At 33.2% G+C, this 17,052-nt stretch overlaps 1 protein-coding gene across 3 annotated transcripts in view; it reads right to left on the reverse strand.

Moving 5' to 3' along the window:
• Window positions 1-1,598: 1,598 nt before the first annotated feature.
• Window positions 1,599-17,052, reverse strand: part of LOC126887491 (zinc finger protein 729-like) — a 124,215-nt gene continuing 108,761 nt past the window's right edge. Inside the window, exons 2-3 of one of the 3 annotated variants that reach the window (XM_050655089.1) lie at window positions 3,419-3,880; window positions 1,601-2,914 (exon numbers count right to left, since the gene is read on the reverse strand). In XM_050655089.1, coding sequence (XP_050511046.1) covers window positions 1,854-2,914; window positions 3,419-3,880 — 1,523 coding nt within the window. In that variant the 3' untranslated portion in view covers window positions 1,601-1,853. Of the gene's footprint in view, window positions 3,881-17,052 lie in introns of all 3 variants that reach the window. The other 2 variants (XM_050655086.1, XM_050655085.1) reach the window with 2 other exon arrangements.

The raw sequence follows: 17,052 nt of genomic DNA on the forward strand, positions 1-17,052 counted from the left end.
TTTTTTGGGAAAATTTTGGGTACAGCTCTACGTCATACCCTTTTAAATGTTTTACTTATTGTGTGTACCAATTTTCAGCTAAATCGATTCAAAAATAACCGAGAAAAACTGTTTTACAATATTTTTGGATAATACCTCCTCGTCCATAGCCTAAAAGAGTTAAGTTTCCTGTTCGTTTGCCCCAACATTTTTGTCAGACAATTACATTTTTTGTTTAAGAGTATAATTGCTTGTATCCTACTACTTTTGTCGGAAAAATGGCTGTAAAGATAAGGGATGCACGAACCCAGAATAGTTTAAAAGTATAGTTTTTTAATAAAAATTAAATTTTTTGTCCGACTTTGGATGTGCCCCACTATTTATGTCGGGCGCTTAGATTTTTTGATTTGGAATATAACTACTTATAACCTGATACCTGTGCTGAAAATTTTTTTTTAATTCGAGAAAAAAATACAGAACGATGTTTGTCGTTGTTCAAGGAGTATGTACACAAATTATCAGATCACAATTTTTCTAAAATTTTCCCTCTTGTCGGAAAATTTTTTAAGAAAATTTTGGGTTCCGACCTACGTCATACCCTTTTAAATGCTTTACTCAGTGTGTGTACCAATTTTCAGCTAAATCGATTCAAAAGTAACCGAGAAACTCTGTTTTATAATTTGTTTTTGATAATACCTCCTCGTCGATAGCCTAAAAGAATTAAGTTTTCTGTTCGTTTGTCCCAACATTTTTGTCAGACAATTACATTTTTTGTTTAAGAATATAATTACTTGTAACCTACTACTTTTGTCGGAAAAATGGTTGTAAAATAAGGGATGCACGAACCCAGCATAATTGGAAAGTACAGTTTACTAATAAAAATTAAATTTTTTGTCCGACTGTCGAGTTGCCCCAATATTTTTGTCCGACACTTTGATTTTTTGATTAAGAATATAATTACTTATAACCTACTAATGTTGTCGGAAAAATGGTTGTAAATAAAAAAATTTCAGGAAATTGACATCTTCGGCGCGTCCGACTGCGCATATGCCCCGTGAAAATTGTCCGACAAAGTTACCACATTATTGTAAAAATGCTTTATGGTAGATACCGTTAAAATTATCCATGTGGTAATAAATTTATTATTTTCATAAATTTGACATATTTAGCGTGTCCGACGCGTCGTATGCCCCAATATTTTTGTCCGACAAAATTGTTTTCGTTGTTTACATGATAAAATCCATTGATTAAAATAGAATGACCAATGTGGTAATAAATTTTTTTCTTGCATAAAGTTGACAACTTCGTCACCGCTTGACAGACAAACGCCCCACTACCATAATGCGCCAAGCTCAAAATTTGTCCGACTCCACCCATATAACAAGTACAAAAAGTTTCAACGGTGTGGTCATAAATAATAATTGTATATGCGGGCCCAAGGCCTATAAATTTCTTAAACAACTATAGAAAAATTATATGAAGTAATCTAATACAGCTTAATTAAGATTATTCATTTTTAATTGGTATCTATTGTAGGTAAAAGAATTATCAAAATTTGGAGGAGCAAGCAAAGAAGAAAATAAAAAGACATCTTAACATATTTATTTGTTAAATTTTAATAAAAATTTGTTTGATATAATAATAATGTGTATATTTCATTTTAAATGCAGATTTCATCTTTAAAAATTATGACTAAATTTATATAAAATAATTTTAGACTTTTTCAACATTGTTTAATAGTAATTAAACGCCATGTTTAAAATTTCTAAAAACATTTTATATAATGTCCTAAAAAGGTTTGTTCGGTCGTCCTGGGTACGGATGATTTTGTAACATCGGACGTCCTCGGTACATCCTCAGGACGTACGAATGTCCTAGTGGTACGTCCCAGAGATGTACTTGTGCTGTTTGGGTTCTTCGGGGTGAGTTTTCATATGTTTGTTTAAACCAAATTTATAAGGAAACTGCTGAAGGCAAATTTTACATTTATAAGTTCTTTCTCCAGTGTGAACGTTCATATGGGCATTTAAATTACTTTTTGTAGCAAACTGTTTTGGACAAATTTCACATTGATAGGGTCTTTCCCCAGTATGAACTTTCATATGTGCATCTAAACCAGATTTGTACGAAAACTGCTTGTCACAAATTTCACATTTATAAGGTTTTTCACCAGTGTGAACTCTCATATGGATATTTAAAGTACTTTTCTGAGCAAACTGCTTAAAACAAATTTCACATTTATAACGCTTTTCTCCAGTGTGAACTAGAACATGTTTATTTAAACTTTTTTGTAGGGCAAACTGCCTAAGACAAATTTCACATTTATAAGATCTTTCACCAGTATGACCTTTGATATGTTCATTTAAATGACCTTTTTGAGAAAACTGCTTAAGACAAATGTCACATTTATGAGATTTTTCCCCAGTGTGATCTTTCATATGGTTATTTAAACTAAATTTCCGACCAAACTGCTTGTCACACATTTCACATTTATAAGTTCTTTCGCCAGTGTGAACGTTCATATGGCCATTTAAATTACTTTTTGTAGTAAACTGTTTAGGACAAATTTCACATTGATAGGGTCTTTCCCCAGTATGAACTTTCATATGTGCATCTAAACCAGATTTGTACGAAAACTGCTTGTCACAAATTTCACATTTATAAGGTTTTTCACCAGTGTGAACTCTCATATGGATATTTAAAGTACTTTTCTGAGCAAACTGCTTAAAACAAATTTCACATTTATAACGCTTTTCTCCAGTGTGAACTAGAACATGTTTATTTAAACTTTTTTGTAGGGCAAACTGCCTAAGACAAATTTCACATTTATAAGATCTTTCACCAGTATGACCTTTGATATGTTCATTTAAATGACCTTTTTGAGAAAACTGCTTAAGACAAATGTCACATTTATGAGATTTTTCCCCAGTGTGATCTTTCATATGGTTATGTAAACTTAATTTCCGACCAAACTGCTTGTCACACATTTCACATTTATAAGTTCTTTCTCCAGTGTGAACGTTCATATGGGCATTTAAATTACTTTTTGTAGTAAACTGTTTCGGACAAATTTCACATTGATAGGGTCTTTCCCCAGTATGAACTTTCATATGTGCATCTAAACCAGATTTGTACGAAAACTGCTTGTCACAAATTTCACATTTATAAGGTTTTACACCAGTGTGAACTCTCATATGGATATTTAAAGTACTTTTCTGAGCAAACTGCTTAAAACAAATTTCACATTTATAACGCTTTTCTCCAGTGTGAACTAGGACATGTTTATTTAAACTTTTTTGTAGGGCAAACTGCCTAAGACAAATTTCACATTTATAAGATCTTTCACCAGTATGACCTTTGATATGTTCATTTAAATGACCTTTTTGAGAAAACTGCTTAAGACAAATGTCACATTTATGAGATTTTTCCCCAGTGTGACCTTTCATATGGTTATTTAAACTAAATTTCCGACCAAACTGCTTGTCACACATTTCACATTTATAAGGTCTTTCTCCAGTATGTATTCTCATATGTTCATTTAAACTATTTTTTTGAGTAAACTGCTTAAGACAAATTTCGCATTCATAACGTCCCTTGTGAACTTTCATATGTTGATATAAATTATTTCTTCGAGTAAATTCCTTAAGACAAATTTCACATTTATAATCTCTTTCTCCAGTGTGAACTTTCGTATGTTGATTTAAATGACCGTTTTGAGTAAAATGTTTGCCACAAATTTCACATTTATAAGGTCTTTCTCCAATGTGAACTTGCCCTCCAGTCTGAACTTTCATATTTTGATTTAATGTTTTCTCTTCAGAGTGTCGATTTGTATATTCTTCTTCTTTATAAGACGAAGGTGGTTCCATAAATTTGATTCTATTCTCCTCATCTGAATAACCTAAAATAAATACCAAGTATAAAAATTTTGCTACTAACAATTGTAAAATTTCTTAAACAACTATAGAAAAATTATATGAAGTAACCTAATACAGCTTAATTAAGATTATTCATTTTTAATTGGTATCTATTGTAGGTAAAAGAATTATCAAAATTTGGAGGAGCAAGCAAAGAAGAAAATAAAAAGACATCTTAACATATTTATTTGTTAAATTTTAATAAAAATTTGTTTGATATAATAATAATATGTGTGTATTTCATTTTAAATGTAGATTTCATCTTTAAAAATTATGACTAAATTTATATAAAATAATTTTAGACTTTTTCAACATTGTTTAATATAGTAATTAAACGCCATGTTTAAAATTTCTAAAAACATTTTATATAATGTCCTAAAAAGGTTTGGACGGCCGTCCTGGATACGGATGATTTTGTAACATCGGACGTACTCGGTACGTCCTCAGGGCGTACGAATGTCCTAGTGGCACGTCCCAGGGATGTACTTGTGCTGTTGGGGTTCTTCGGGGTGAGTTTTCATATGTTTGTTTAAACCAGATTTATAAGGAAACTGCTTAAAGCAAATTTTACATTTATAAGGTTTTTCACCAGTATGAACTCTCATATGATTATTTAAATTACTTTTTGTAGTAAACTGCTTACCACAAATTTCACATTTACAGTGGGACCTCGATTACCAGTCTCTCCATTAACTGTCACCTCTGTTAACCGTCAGGGTCCATACATAAGTTTTATTGACTACATAAGCAAAAATTGAGTCATCAATTCATTTTGTTTGACCATTGCGATAAGCCAAACGAATGGTTTAATTTGTGATAAGAATGCAAACAACTATCGACTGCTGACAGATGATGAAATCGTTGAAATGGCAACAGAAGCGGACAAAACAGATTCAGAAGCTGACACAGACTTGGAATTTGATGGTGGCGATGTCGCTGATGCTATTGTAAATGACACAAATTTGAAGAAGCTAGATTGGAGTCAAGAAGTTAGAGAAACTGCACCGCACATGCAAAAATTCATAGAGTGATATTCTCAACAAGAAGCCAATAAAGTAGATTGCATGGTCTTACACCGATTATGAAATTCACCGGTTCGTAAATGTGAAGAAACAGTAAAACAAAGATTTTAGAATATTTTAAACCAAATTTATTCGATGGTACGTACTTCTTATATTGTCAAAAATAACATACAAATAAAATTTGAGACTTGCACTATGAACTTTTAATATTTTTTAATGTTCTGTTAACCGTCTTTTCGATTATCCGTCATACCCTTGGTCCGGTGCCCTGACGGATAATCGAGGTTCCACTGTATAAGGTTTTTCACCAGTGTGAACTCTCATATGATTATTTAAAGTAATATGTTGACTAAACCGTTTAAGACAAGTTTCACACTCATAAGGTCTTTTACCAGTATGAACTTTCAAATGTTTATTTAAAGTACCATGTTGACTAAACCGCTTCAGACAAATCTCGCACTCATAAGGTCTTTCACCATTGTGACTTCTCATATGTTCATTTAAACTGTATTTTCGAGTAAACTGCCTAAGGCAAATTTCACATTTATGGGGTCTTTCTCCAGTGTGAACTGTCATATGATTATTTAAAGTAATATGTCGACTAAACCGTTTAAGACAAGTTTCACACTCATAAGGTCTTTCACCAGTATGAACTTTCAAATGTGTACTTAAAGTACCATGTTGACTAAACCGCTTAAGACAAATCTCACATTTATAAGGTCTTTCGCCAGTATGACTTTTAATGTGGTTTTTTAAATTACGTTTTATAGTAAACTGTTTAAGACAAATGTCACATTGATAAGGTGTTTCCCCGCTGTGACCTGTCATATGGTGATTTAAAGTACTTTTCTGAGTAAACTGTTTAAAACATATTTCACATTTATAAGGTCTTTCTCCAGTGTGAACTCTTCCATGTTGTATTAAATGATGTCTTCGAGTAAATTGCTTAAGACAAATTTCACATTTATAATCTCTTTCTCCAGTGTGAACTTTCGTATGTTGATTTAAATGACTTTTTTGAGTAAAATTCTTGTCACAAATTTCACATTTATAAGGTCTTTCTCCAGTGTGAACTTTCATATTTTTATCGAATGTTTTCTCTTCAGAGTGACGACTCATATATTCTTCTTCTTTATGAGGGGAAGGTGTTTTCATAAATTTCATTCTATTCTCCTCCTCTGAATAATCTAAAATAAATACCAAGTATAAAAATTTTGCTACTAATAACTGAGGGGATTAGATGCTAAGGGGGTGCAAGTGACAAAATATTGTAAACTGAGTTAAGTGCAGAAACTAATACTAGATAGTACTAAAAATTTAGTGGCAAAGAGATACAGGAGAATTAAACTACTGATGGTGACATATCGTAGGTTGTAGTTTGACTACTGACGAAATATTTAAAAAGAATTTGCGGCAAACAGGTATAACTACACTTGTATCCCTTTGCCTGTATGGTATTGGTTATTAAAAAGTGGCAAAGAGAAACAAGTGCAAAATTTTAAGCAAAGGGGTACGTACAAGTGCGAACGTTTTTTCAAATTTTCAAATATTTTGAACGAAAATAAATACTAACTCTACAAAAACTTTTACAATTAGATAAATTTAATGTATAAAATTAATTCAAAATAAGTCCAGAAGTGATTGTCTGTAGAATTTACTATGTAAATTTAACTTTGACTTCGTTTTTCTCAACTAAACCATTCTCATTGTACTTGTACTCCTTAGCATCTAGTCCCTCAATTGTAAAGTTCCTTAAACAACTATAGGAAAATTATATGAAGTAACCGAATATAACTTACTAAAGCCTCTACTAAAAATGGGAAATTTTTGATGTCTCAAATTTTCTAAACCTGTTACCCGATTTGAATAATTGTTTTTGGTATGTTATAGCCTTATTCTTTAAGAATATCGATGTAATACCACTGTTGTTAAACAGTTAATTGTCATTATATACCGCGTGTAACAATTATACTGTTTGTTTCCTCAAAGTTCGGAACACCCGGTGGAATATTCTAGCACATATAAAATATTGAAATTAAAACTCAATTATAGCCTTAGGCTTTCTTCATATTCTGTTTTTTAATTGATTCGCTTATGTTGGATAATAAAAAAGTTAGGTATGTTAACAACTAGCCATGTTTTTGATCAATAAATCCTCATTTTCTGCTTAGTTTAATAAAAAAAGCCTAAAGTAATCTATGGGAAATGAACAACTTAATTACATTAGGTATATTTTACTGCTGTCAGAAAAAGGAAAAAAAATGTTTATTTTACAAATAAGCATTGCTTTTCGCTTAAATTAAATGTTCAAACTTCCAAGAGGCAGGTGGTTGGCAGAAGCTTGTTTGAACATTTAATTTAAGCGAAAAACAATGCTTATTTGTCAAATAAATATTTTTTTCTGTTTTCTGAAAATAGAAAAAGCGAATTTTGAATTATATAAATTACATACATTCTCCTTTTTTGGCAATTAATTTAATTTAAAAAATTTTTTGGACACTGGGTATAAACAATTATGTTAATATACTTGGGTATACTATTGAATACCCTTTCAAATGAACTATCACACAACCCCGACTCTCATTTAAAAAATCATCGATTACGCCATCACGTCCATACGGATGACGTCACTTGTATGAAATATATGCCAAAATATCGTAATTTAAAAATAATAATTGACTTTCGGGATTTTTCCTTAAAGTCGCTGGTTTACGAAATATCGAATTTATTCCAGACATTTGCATCATACTGTATGTAATTTTCTGTAATTTCGAGGCTTTCCGATACTAAATTAATGCAAACAAAGTACTTGGGAATGTTCAGGGTTGCTGAGTATGTTTATGACGTAGTTTAAGGCCTCTGGAGTATCTGGTGTCTAGGGTGGAGAGTGGATAAAAATAAAAAAGAGTATAATAATAAATTAATATCGTTTGTTCTTAAAACCAGGTCTTTATTTTTTACAATCAAGAATTTTAACATTTTAGAGGTAATTTTACATTTACAATTAATTGAAATATATGTTTTATTACATAATTTATTACATTAATTTTCATCTTCCGCATCGTAGAACAAGCACCGTATGTTGCTCTATGTTGGATCCATCACTTAACCCATCAATTTGTTCCCACTTTCATCATTTATAAATAATAAGAGCGTTTATAAATACATAATAAGAGAATTTTTATAAATAATACGAGAGTTCATCATGAGAGTACTCGCGAAAACTGATCTTAGTGGACATGGTTCTGAGAGTAGAATGTGCGAGCACTATCCCATAGGTCAGCGGTGCTCAAAGAGTCGATCGCGATCGACCGGTCGACCGCCAAAGTTTTTGAAGTCGATCGCGATTCACCGAAAAAATACAAATGAAAAAGATGTGGACACTAATTTACTTCTGCATATATATGTGAGGTGGTTGAAATAATTAGTCCCGAAATAATTTCTTTTCTAGAAGAACGAGGGGAAAATTTACTTCAAAACGAAAAGCTCAGTGATCTGGCTTTCGTATCAGATTTATAAAATCATTTGAACTTCCTTAATTTGGAATTACAGGGTAAAAATAACAATTATCGATATGATGTGCGCAGTACATTCCTTTATCAACAAATTGTTATTCTTGATTAATCAAATAAACAGAAAGGATTTAAACAACTTTCTATCGTTGAAAAAAGGTTAACCGCCCATTTGAATTACATACATTTATTTTTAAGAAACTGACAGATATCGTAACATTCATGTCTAATCCATTTTCTTGTGAAGACGTGGAAAAAATTGCCACTGAAATATTAATTACTTTCAATATGGAGATTATTTCCGTGCAAAATGGAGATTCCTTTCAATATGGAAATCATTTCACTGAAAATAATTTCAGATACTTATATACACCTTAAGTCCAGAGCGGCTGATAAGAAATTTTGGTATTTCATACCGTATAACAAATATCCATCTTTGAGGCAAATAGATCTGAAGCTCATAGTATTCTTTGTATCAACGTACTTGTGTGAGTCTGCATTTTCCCAAATGAAGGCAGTGAAATCAAAGTATCATAATCGGATAACTGACGAACATATCTCATCATGCTTGCATCTGGCCCTCGGTAATTCCGTACTATCATATTATGAAAATCTTGTGAATATTATGCAGTGCCATGCATCAACATCCAAATAAAATTAGGATGAAAAACATGACTTTAATTGCAACTCTCTGAAATTACAACTTTTTATCAAATAGAAATGTGCAACAAAGTTTTTTATTTTCAAAACTGTTGTTTTTTACTAGCAGTCGATCGCGGGACGCTTGCAGTTTATGTGGTAGATCCCACACAGTATAAGTCTAAGCACCACTGCCATAGGTGCTCTCAAAGTGCTGTCTGATAGCAAAAATTCCTGAGAGTGCTCTCATGTGAACATACACCTGAGAGCACATGCCGCAAGTTACTCTCAGAAAAACTCACTGGCTTTAGAACTTAGGCAACATGTTCATTTAAACCACATTTGTACAACCACACATGTCGCATTTATAAGGTTTTTCACCAATGTGAATAAATTCTCATATGTCCATTTGCAAGGACAAAAATGGGGCAATTATCAGCGAGAAAGAACAAAACCAAGACGAAGAAATAATTCATCACACAGCAGAACAGCTAGTTGAGCAACCAACATTGGAAGAAACGATAAACGTCATAAAACATCTAAAAAATAACAAAGCACCTTGCACAAATGGAATAACTGCAGAACTGATAAACAATGGTGGACATGTGCTATGGAAGCGTATCCATAAACTAATCGACTGCCTATGGACACTAGAAGTCATCCCATGGAAAGTAGGAATCATACCTCCCATGTACAAAGGGGGAGACAAACGACTCTGCAAAAATTATGTTAACAGTTTTAAATGTCGTCTACAACATATTATCAGGAATTATATACAGCCGCCTGGAATCGCTTTTGGAAGAAATGATTGGTGAATACCAATGTGGTTTCAGACCAAAGAAGTCAACTATAGACCAAATACATATGTTAAGAGGTATACATGAAAAATGTGTTGAATATAATATACCAATTTACAAATTGTACATCGATTTCAAACAGGCGTTTGATGGCATAGATCGCAAGGGCTGATCCAGGACCAATTTTCGGGAGGGGCCATGAACTTTTTTTTGGGAGGGGGTACCGGGTGTCTGGGGGTAATTTTTAAAAATTAGGGTTACAATGGTGAGTTTTAAGGCACTTTTTACACTTTTAATTGCCATAAAGTCATTCAAAACTTATCGTTATTAAAGTATTATTAAAGTCAGTACCGATACCTACACAGTTCTTCAGATCCAAGTGCAGTTCTTTTAAAAAGTTTAATACTATTTTTCCGAATGCTTCTCCTGTCAGGCCTTGTTCTTCCCCTCTTTCTTGATTTTCACTGATTATTTTTATGTTCTCATAAGCGTCAATGGACTTAACAAATCTTCACGAATATTGTTATTGTGTATGTATCTCAATTTTAGAGAAAGCTGTTCCACGTGAGATACGTCGGTCGTTTCGTCAAATATGACACAGCAATAATTTGCACTTTGAACCTAATTCATTATTTGTTTAATTATTTCTTCGCTACATGTTATTAATTGATTTTGACTGATGCTACCATTGACTGGTACCAATGTACGTTGCTCGGGAAGATGCTGCGGATGTGTTGTTTAAGAGTCTTATCTCCTGATGCGATTTTAAACCTTCACAATTCTCCTCATTGCTAGATCCAGCACCTTCGTCCAGAAGCAGAAGGCCATCTACACGGCCTTTTACAGGCCTAAGAACACTATAGACTAGACTCTACTATTGGTCGTAGTCTTTTTCTATTTTCTTATATCTGTTTAGACCTTTGAGAGTCTATCTGGTTAATGACTGACTTTTGCGGGTTGCGATAACTTAGCTGCTTAGTAGAAAATCTAGCTCAACCTGAAGGCACTCATTGTGGTAGTCTGATGTTTTTTCATGATCTATCGCTCCGTCGTTGCCCATTACTTTGGCGAAAGATGTTAAAGGTTTTGGTTCGTCCACATAAGTAGGAATAACAATTTTTAATTTTCTTGTTTTTGTAAAGAATATTTTAATTCATTTTCTTTTCAATATTATGGGACACCCCGTATATACGAGTAGGCCAATACCTAATTCAGTGAGTATGTATTAATTTTTATCATTATTTTCAAGTAAAAACCTTAAAGTTTTTTGTATGTAATTACCTGCCTACTCGCCTCATTTTAAAAAGACAATTCGCCAACCAACTCTCTTGGTTAACAGTCACTTACAATTATTCCGAAAAGTGTATAGAAACTCAATATAGTCCTCGCGAGTGATTTATACTACTCAGCAATAGCAGTACGAAAAATAGCAGGCCTGCTCCAGCTTGTGCAACGAGAAATGACAAGGTAGGAAATATTTTTATTACAATTTACTTTAAGGTCTGGTTTTTTTACTGTTATTTTTTTTATTCTATTTTAAATTCACCCTATGCTAAACAGTCCACTAATAAAGCTCTCACTGAGTTAGTAGTCTCCTCCAAGATGATTTATTGATCCGTTACGAGCCTGATAGATCCATTTTCTATATTTTTTTCTTGCATTTTTCATTTTTCTAAGAGGGTAATATAGTCGGGGAAAGTTTCTTTTAAACCTGAATTGTTTGATTTTATTGTCATACTTTGCTAATTTACAAAGATCAGAATCAAATTCAGGTTATTTAACCGCATTTCCTTTGACTTTATTTTTTTGTTATTCTTTAACATAAGGCGATAAAATATTCTTTACAAAATTAAAATCACGTATCAATTAGTAAATTGGTTTTTTGTTTGTGCCGATCGTTAGTGGTACCTATACCTCAGTTAATGTTGTTTTTTAAGTAAAAAAGGAACACATTAATGTAAAAGTAATTATTATTAAATTGTCAACGTCGGCCAATAGACAAATTTTGTTATAATAATTATTATACAGGTTGACTCTATTATAGATGAAACTGTGTGTTTATTTTACACAGTAATTTTTATTTAAAGGGTTTATGTTTTATAATTATTTTTTGTCTATAAATATTCAAATAGCAGAGGACATAGTTTTCTATTTTATTAGCACAAAGTTCGGTTGTATTTTATTAATTTTCGTGTGGTGAACCTATTTTATTTCCTAACGCTAATTTCATATTTTTCTAAATTTATTAATTCTACATTTAAATTTACAAAATGGCAGATAAAATTAAAAAATATCAATCTTTAAGACAAGTTGAAGTGCAACAAATGACTGAAATTCATGCTGTTGCTTTAAAGGTAGCTGCTGACGATAAGAATTTTTACCCGGTTTTGGAAGTTATGTATGAAGGATTGGAAAAAATTCGTGACAATTTTTATGATCTTCATAATAAAATAATTATGTTAGTTTCTGAGCAAGATAATGAGGACGCGCTATTTAAAGTCGAAGATGATTGCCGTAGTAATTTTGACAAATTATATTATAAAATTAAATTAACATACGTGCAAGCCTTTAGAAAATCTTCAACATCAAGTCAGCAAACTACATCAACTTCACAGTCTCAAAATCCTTTACCTATAAATTATTTTAATTTACCGAAACCGGAATTGCCATCTTTCAGTGGAAAAATAACTGAATTTAGAAGTTTTATAGATCAGTTTGATGCTCGCGTTCATACTCTTACTTACTTACAACCAATTGACAAATTTAATTTGTTACTATCGTGTTTAAAGGGTGCAGCGCGCGATGCTGTGGATCATATTGACATCACAGCAAACAATTATCCAATTGCCTATGATCTGCTTTGTAAAAGGTTTAATAATGTTAGGGTAATCGCTGCCAATTTATGGAATAACCTTGAAAGTTCACCACAACTGACTTCAGAAGATCCAAAAGAACTACGCAAGTTGTTAGATACATTTTCGAAAAATGTGGCATCTCTAAATAAGCTAGGACTACCCACAGTACATTGGGATTTTATACTTGTTCAAATGATTTTAAAACGATTAACTGTTTCTTTAGTAACACGTTTTGAGCTTTTTCATAATAATTCAACCATCCCAAGCTATAAAAAACTGATTGATTTTTTAAATCAAAGTTGTCTCGCTTTAGATAATATTGATTTTCACACTAAACCAAAATCTAACTTTTCTAAAAAACCTAATTCTTCCAAATCTACATCATTGCTTGCTCAAACAGAACCTGAACCAAAATGTTCTATCTGTAAAACTAATGATACCCATGCCATTTATAAATGCTCCGTTTTTTTGGCAAAATCTCCTGTAGATCGATTTCAATTAATAAAAAAGAACAAGATGTGTATTAACTGTCTTGGATCACATCGTTCTAGCCTATGCAAATCTACATGGACTTGTCACTCGTGCCATAAAAAACATCATACACTACTTTGCTTCTCCTCTTCTAAGAAAGAAGAGAATGTTCAAGATTCGGCGGCATCCACTTTAAATTCAACGACTGGATCATCCGTTTCTGTGTGTTTTTCTTCCGCTGATAAAAGTACTTTGCTTTCCACTGCATGTATTGAGGTGCTTGATTGTCACGGTAACTACCAACCTGTTAGGTGTCTGTTAGATTCGGGAAGCATGACGTCCTTCATCTGTCAAAAGACCCTTAGGCGTTTAGGTTTACGTCCCATGAAAACTTCAGCTAACATCCAAGGATTAGGTTCTATGCAGTCGAACACTAATTTAGGTGGGGTTACCATTTCTTTTAAACCAGTACGTAAATCTTCTCCTATTTTGACAACCGATGCGTTAGTCTTGACAAAAATATGTGAGGATCAGCCTTTATGTAATTTAGAAGTTAATACTTGGCCCCATATTGCTAATTTAAAGTTAGCAGATGATAACTTCTTTCGTAGAGGATCCATAGACATTCTTTTAGGAGCTGATGTATTCTCTACAATTCTTTTGGATGGACGTATTTACGGCAATCAAGATGAACCTGATGCAATTAATACTATATTTGGCTATGTGCTTATGGGAAAAGTAAATATTTCAAAGGCACCTACTCTTACGTCTTTATTTTGCCAAGTTGAAGATACGGTTTCTTTGGATCAGCAAATAAAGAAATTCTGGGAATTAGAAGCAGTCCCTGAAGTTTTTTGCTTAGCTCCTGATGACGCTAAAGTGGAAAATATGTTTATGAATACTTATACGCGTGAACATTCAGGACGCTTTGTAGTAGATCTACCTTTTAAGGAAGAAAATCCTGTCTTTCCTAATATTAGATCACTTGCTCTTAGTAGGTTTTATTCATTAGAAAGAAGGCTTCAAAAATCTCCTGAACTTTATGACCAATACCGCACCTTTATGAAGGAATTTGTTGAGCTCGGTCACATGGAACCTGTCCCATTGAATAACTTCGATTCACCTTATGTTTACTATTTATCGCATCATTGTGTTTTAAGACCTGAAAGTCTAACAAGTAAATTAAGGGTCGTTTTTAATGGTTCCGGGCATCTTCCAAATCAACCCTCACTCAATGACAAATTATTCACTGGTCCTAAGCTTCAGACTGACATCTGTACAATTTTGATTAATTTTCGATTGCATGGTTATGTAATTACGGCCGATATTTCTAAAATGTATAGGCAAATTTTAATTAATCCTACTCAAACAGATTATCAAAGAGTACTTTGGCGTTCTAATAATTCTGAACCTGTTCGAGATCTTCGTATCAACAGAGTTGTTTATGGTCTCTCTTGTTCTCCTTATCTTGCTATTAGATGTCTACATCAGTTGGCTAATGATGACGGGGATTCGTTTCCTCGAGCAGCCGAGGCACTTAAAAGTGGAACCTACGTTGATGATATCGTTTCTTCCTGTCCTAGTTTCGAAAATGCCTTAGCACTAAGAGACGAACTTATTGGCTTACTTGCCAAAGGAGGTTTTGAGTTGAAAAAATGGTCCAGTAATGTACCCGATTTATTGAAAGGATTAGCTGTATCAGATTTAGCAATAAAACCTCTTACATTTAATGATGATATTTCGTCCAAAACACTTAAAGTATTAGGGTTGGAATGGGACGCTTCTTCGGATACATTTGCTTTTAAAGTTCAAGTTTTAGACTCTTCTTGTACAAAACGTCATCTTTTGTCCAATTTAGCAAAAATATTTGATCCTCTTGGATTTTTATCTCCAATAACATTTCTAATTAAACACCTTATTCAAAGAATATGGACTCAAAAGATTGGTTGGGATGATGCTCCATCAAAAGAAATTATCCGTTTGTGGAAAAAATACATTGATGATGTAGCATATTTGAGTAAATTAAATTTACCTCGTCGTTTATTAATTGACGATATTTTACGCTTAGAAGTTCACTGTTTTGGTGACGCTAGCGAGAAAGGTTACTGCGCTGTCTTGTACTTTCGATGCTTATCACCTTCAGGCCAACCTTTGGTTTCTTTTGTTATAGCTAAATCTAAGGTCGCACCTATTAATAAGGGACTTACTATTCCCAGATTAGAATTGTCTGCTGCGGTTTTAGTGGCTCGACTAGTCTCCTTTGTTTCTTCTGTTATTAAAGATAAAGTAGAAATCAAGGAAATATACTGTTATTCTGATTCTGCTGTTACATTACGTTGGTTACAATCTTCCCCTCATCAGTGGAAAACTTTTGTGAGCGATAGAGTAGCTTATGTGCAGGAACGAGTAACTTCTTCATGTTGGCACTATGTTCCTTCTGAAGAAAATCCTGCTGACATTGGTTCAAGGGGTTGCTTACCCTCTGAGTTAATTAACTATTCCAAATGGTGGGCGGGGCCAACCTTCTTACAATCTGATCCGCTAACGTTCTTTGAACTTAATTCAAAGGAGTCTACTAATGTAAATTTGGAAGTGCGGACTGTCGCATTGATTGCTGAAATTCCCAATAATTTTTTAGATATTTTATTGGATCGTCATTCGTCTTTAAATAGGTGTGTTCGATGTTTGTGTTACATTATTCGTTTTTTCCATTATGTAACCAAAAACCGATATGGTAATCTGGAAATAGGTTGTTTAAGTTTATTGGAGCAACATAACTCCTTACTGGTTTTTGTTAAACGAACACAGCAGATCTTTTTTAATACTTTAATAAATTTTATCCAAGATAAACAGCTGCTTCCAAAAAATTTAAGAAAGCTTTCACCTTTTATCGATGCAAAGGGAATTCTACGTGTAGGTAGTCGCCTAGCTAATGCGCCCATTTCGTATGATCGCAAATTTCCGGCATTACTTCCTAACAGTTGTAAATTAACTGATATGATATACACGCCGGGCTTCAAACTGTTCAATACCTAATTTCTCAGCGTTTTTGGATTATATCTTCCAAACGAGCCATTCGTAGAATACTGTCTAAGTGTGTTAAATGTTTTAAGGTGAATCCTTTGTATCCAGTTCCGTTAATGGGAAATCTACCGCTAGCTCGAATATCTCAACTAAAACCTTTCAGTAATGTTGGAGTTGATTTTGCGGGCCCTTTTCCTATAAGAGCTTCCAAACTTCGAAAGTCTCAAACTCTTAAAGCGTATTTGTCGCTTTTTATTTGTTTCTCAACAAAAGCTCTTCATTTAGAGCTCGTATCTGATTTATCCACTGACGCGTTTTTAGCTGCGTTTAAGCGATTTGTCAGTCGTAGAGGCCGATGTCAACATGTTTATAGTGACAATGGCACTAACTTTGTTGGAGCCAGAGCAGAACTTAACAGATTGGCATCACAAGCTGCTTCTCATGAATCTATTCAATGGCATCTTATTCCCCCTTCTTCTCCACACTTTGGAGGTTTATGGGAATCTAATATTAAGACGGTAAAGGGTCATTTAATTCGCACAATTGGAGAACAAGTACTAACTTTTGAAGAGTTATATACTATTTTTTCTCAAATTGAGGCCATCATGAATTCGAGGCCAATATGCCCGTTAAGTTCAGACCCAAACGATCTTAGTGCGTTAACTCCAGGACATTTTTTGACCATGGAGCCTTTGAGTGCTCCGCCCGAAGAAACGTTGCTCGATGTTCCGCACAATCGGTTGAATCGTTGGCAATTATTAAATAAGTTGCACCAACAGATTTGGGAACGGTGGTCTAAGGAGTACCTCCAAACTCTTCATCAAAGGGCTAAATGG

The sequence above is a fragment of the Diabrotica virgifera genome, chromosome 6 (assembly GCF_917563875.1).
Source record: "Diabrotica virgifera virgifera chromosome 6, PGI_DIABVI_V3a".
NCBI lineage: Eukaryota > Metazoa > Arthropoda > Insecta > Coleoptera > Chrysomelidae > Diabrotica > Diabrotica virgifera.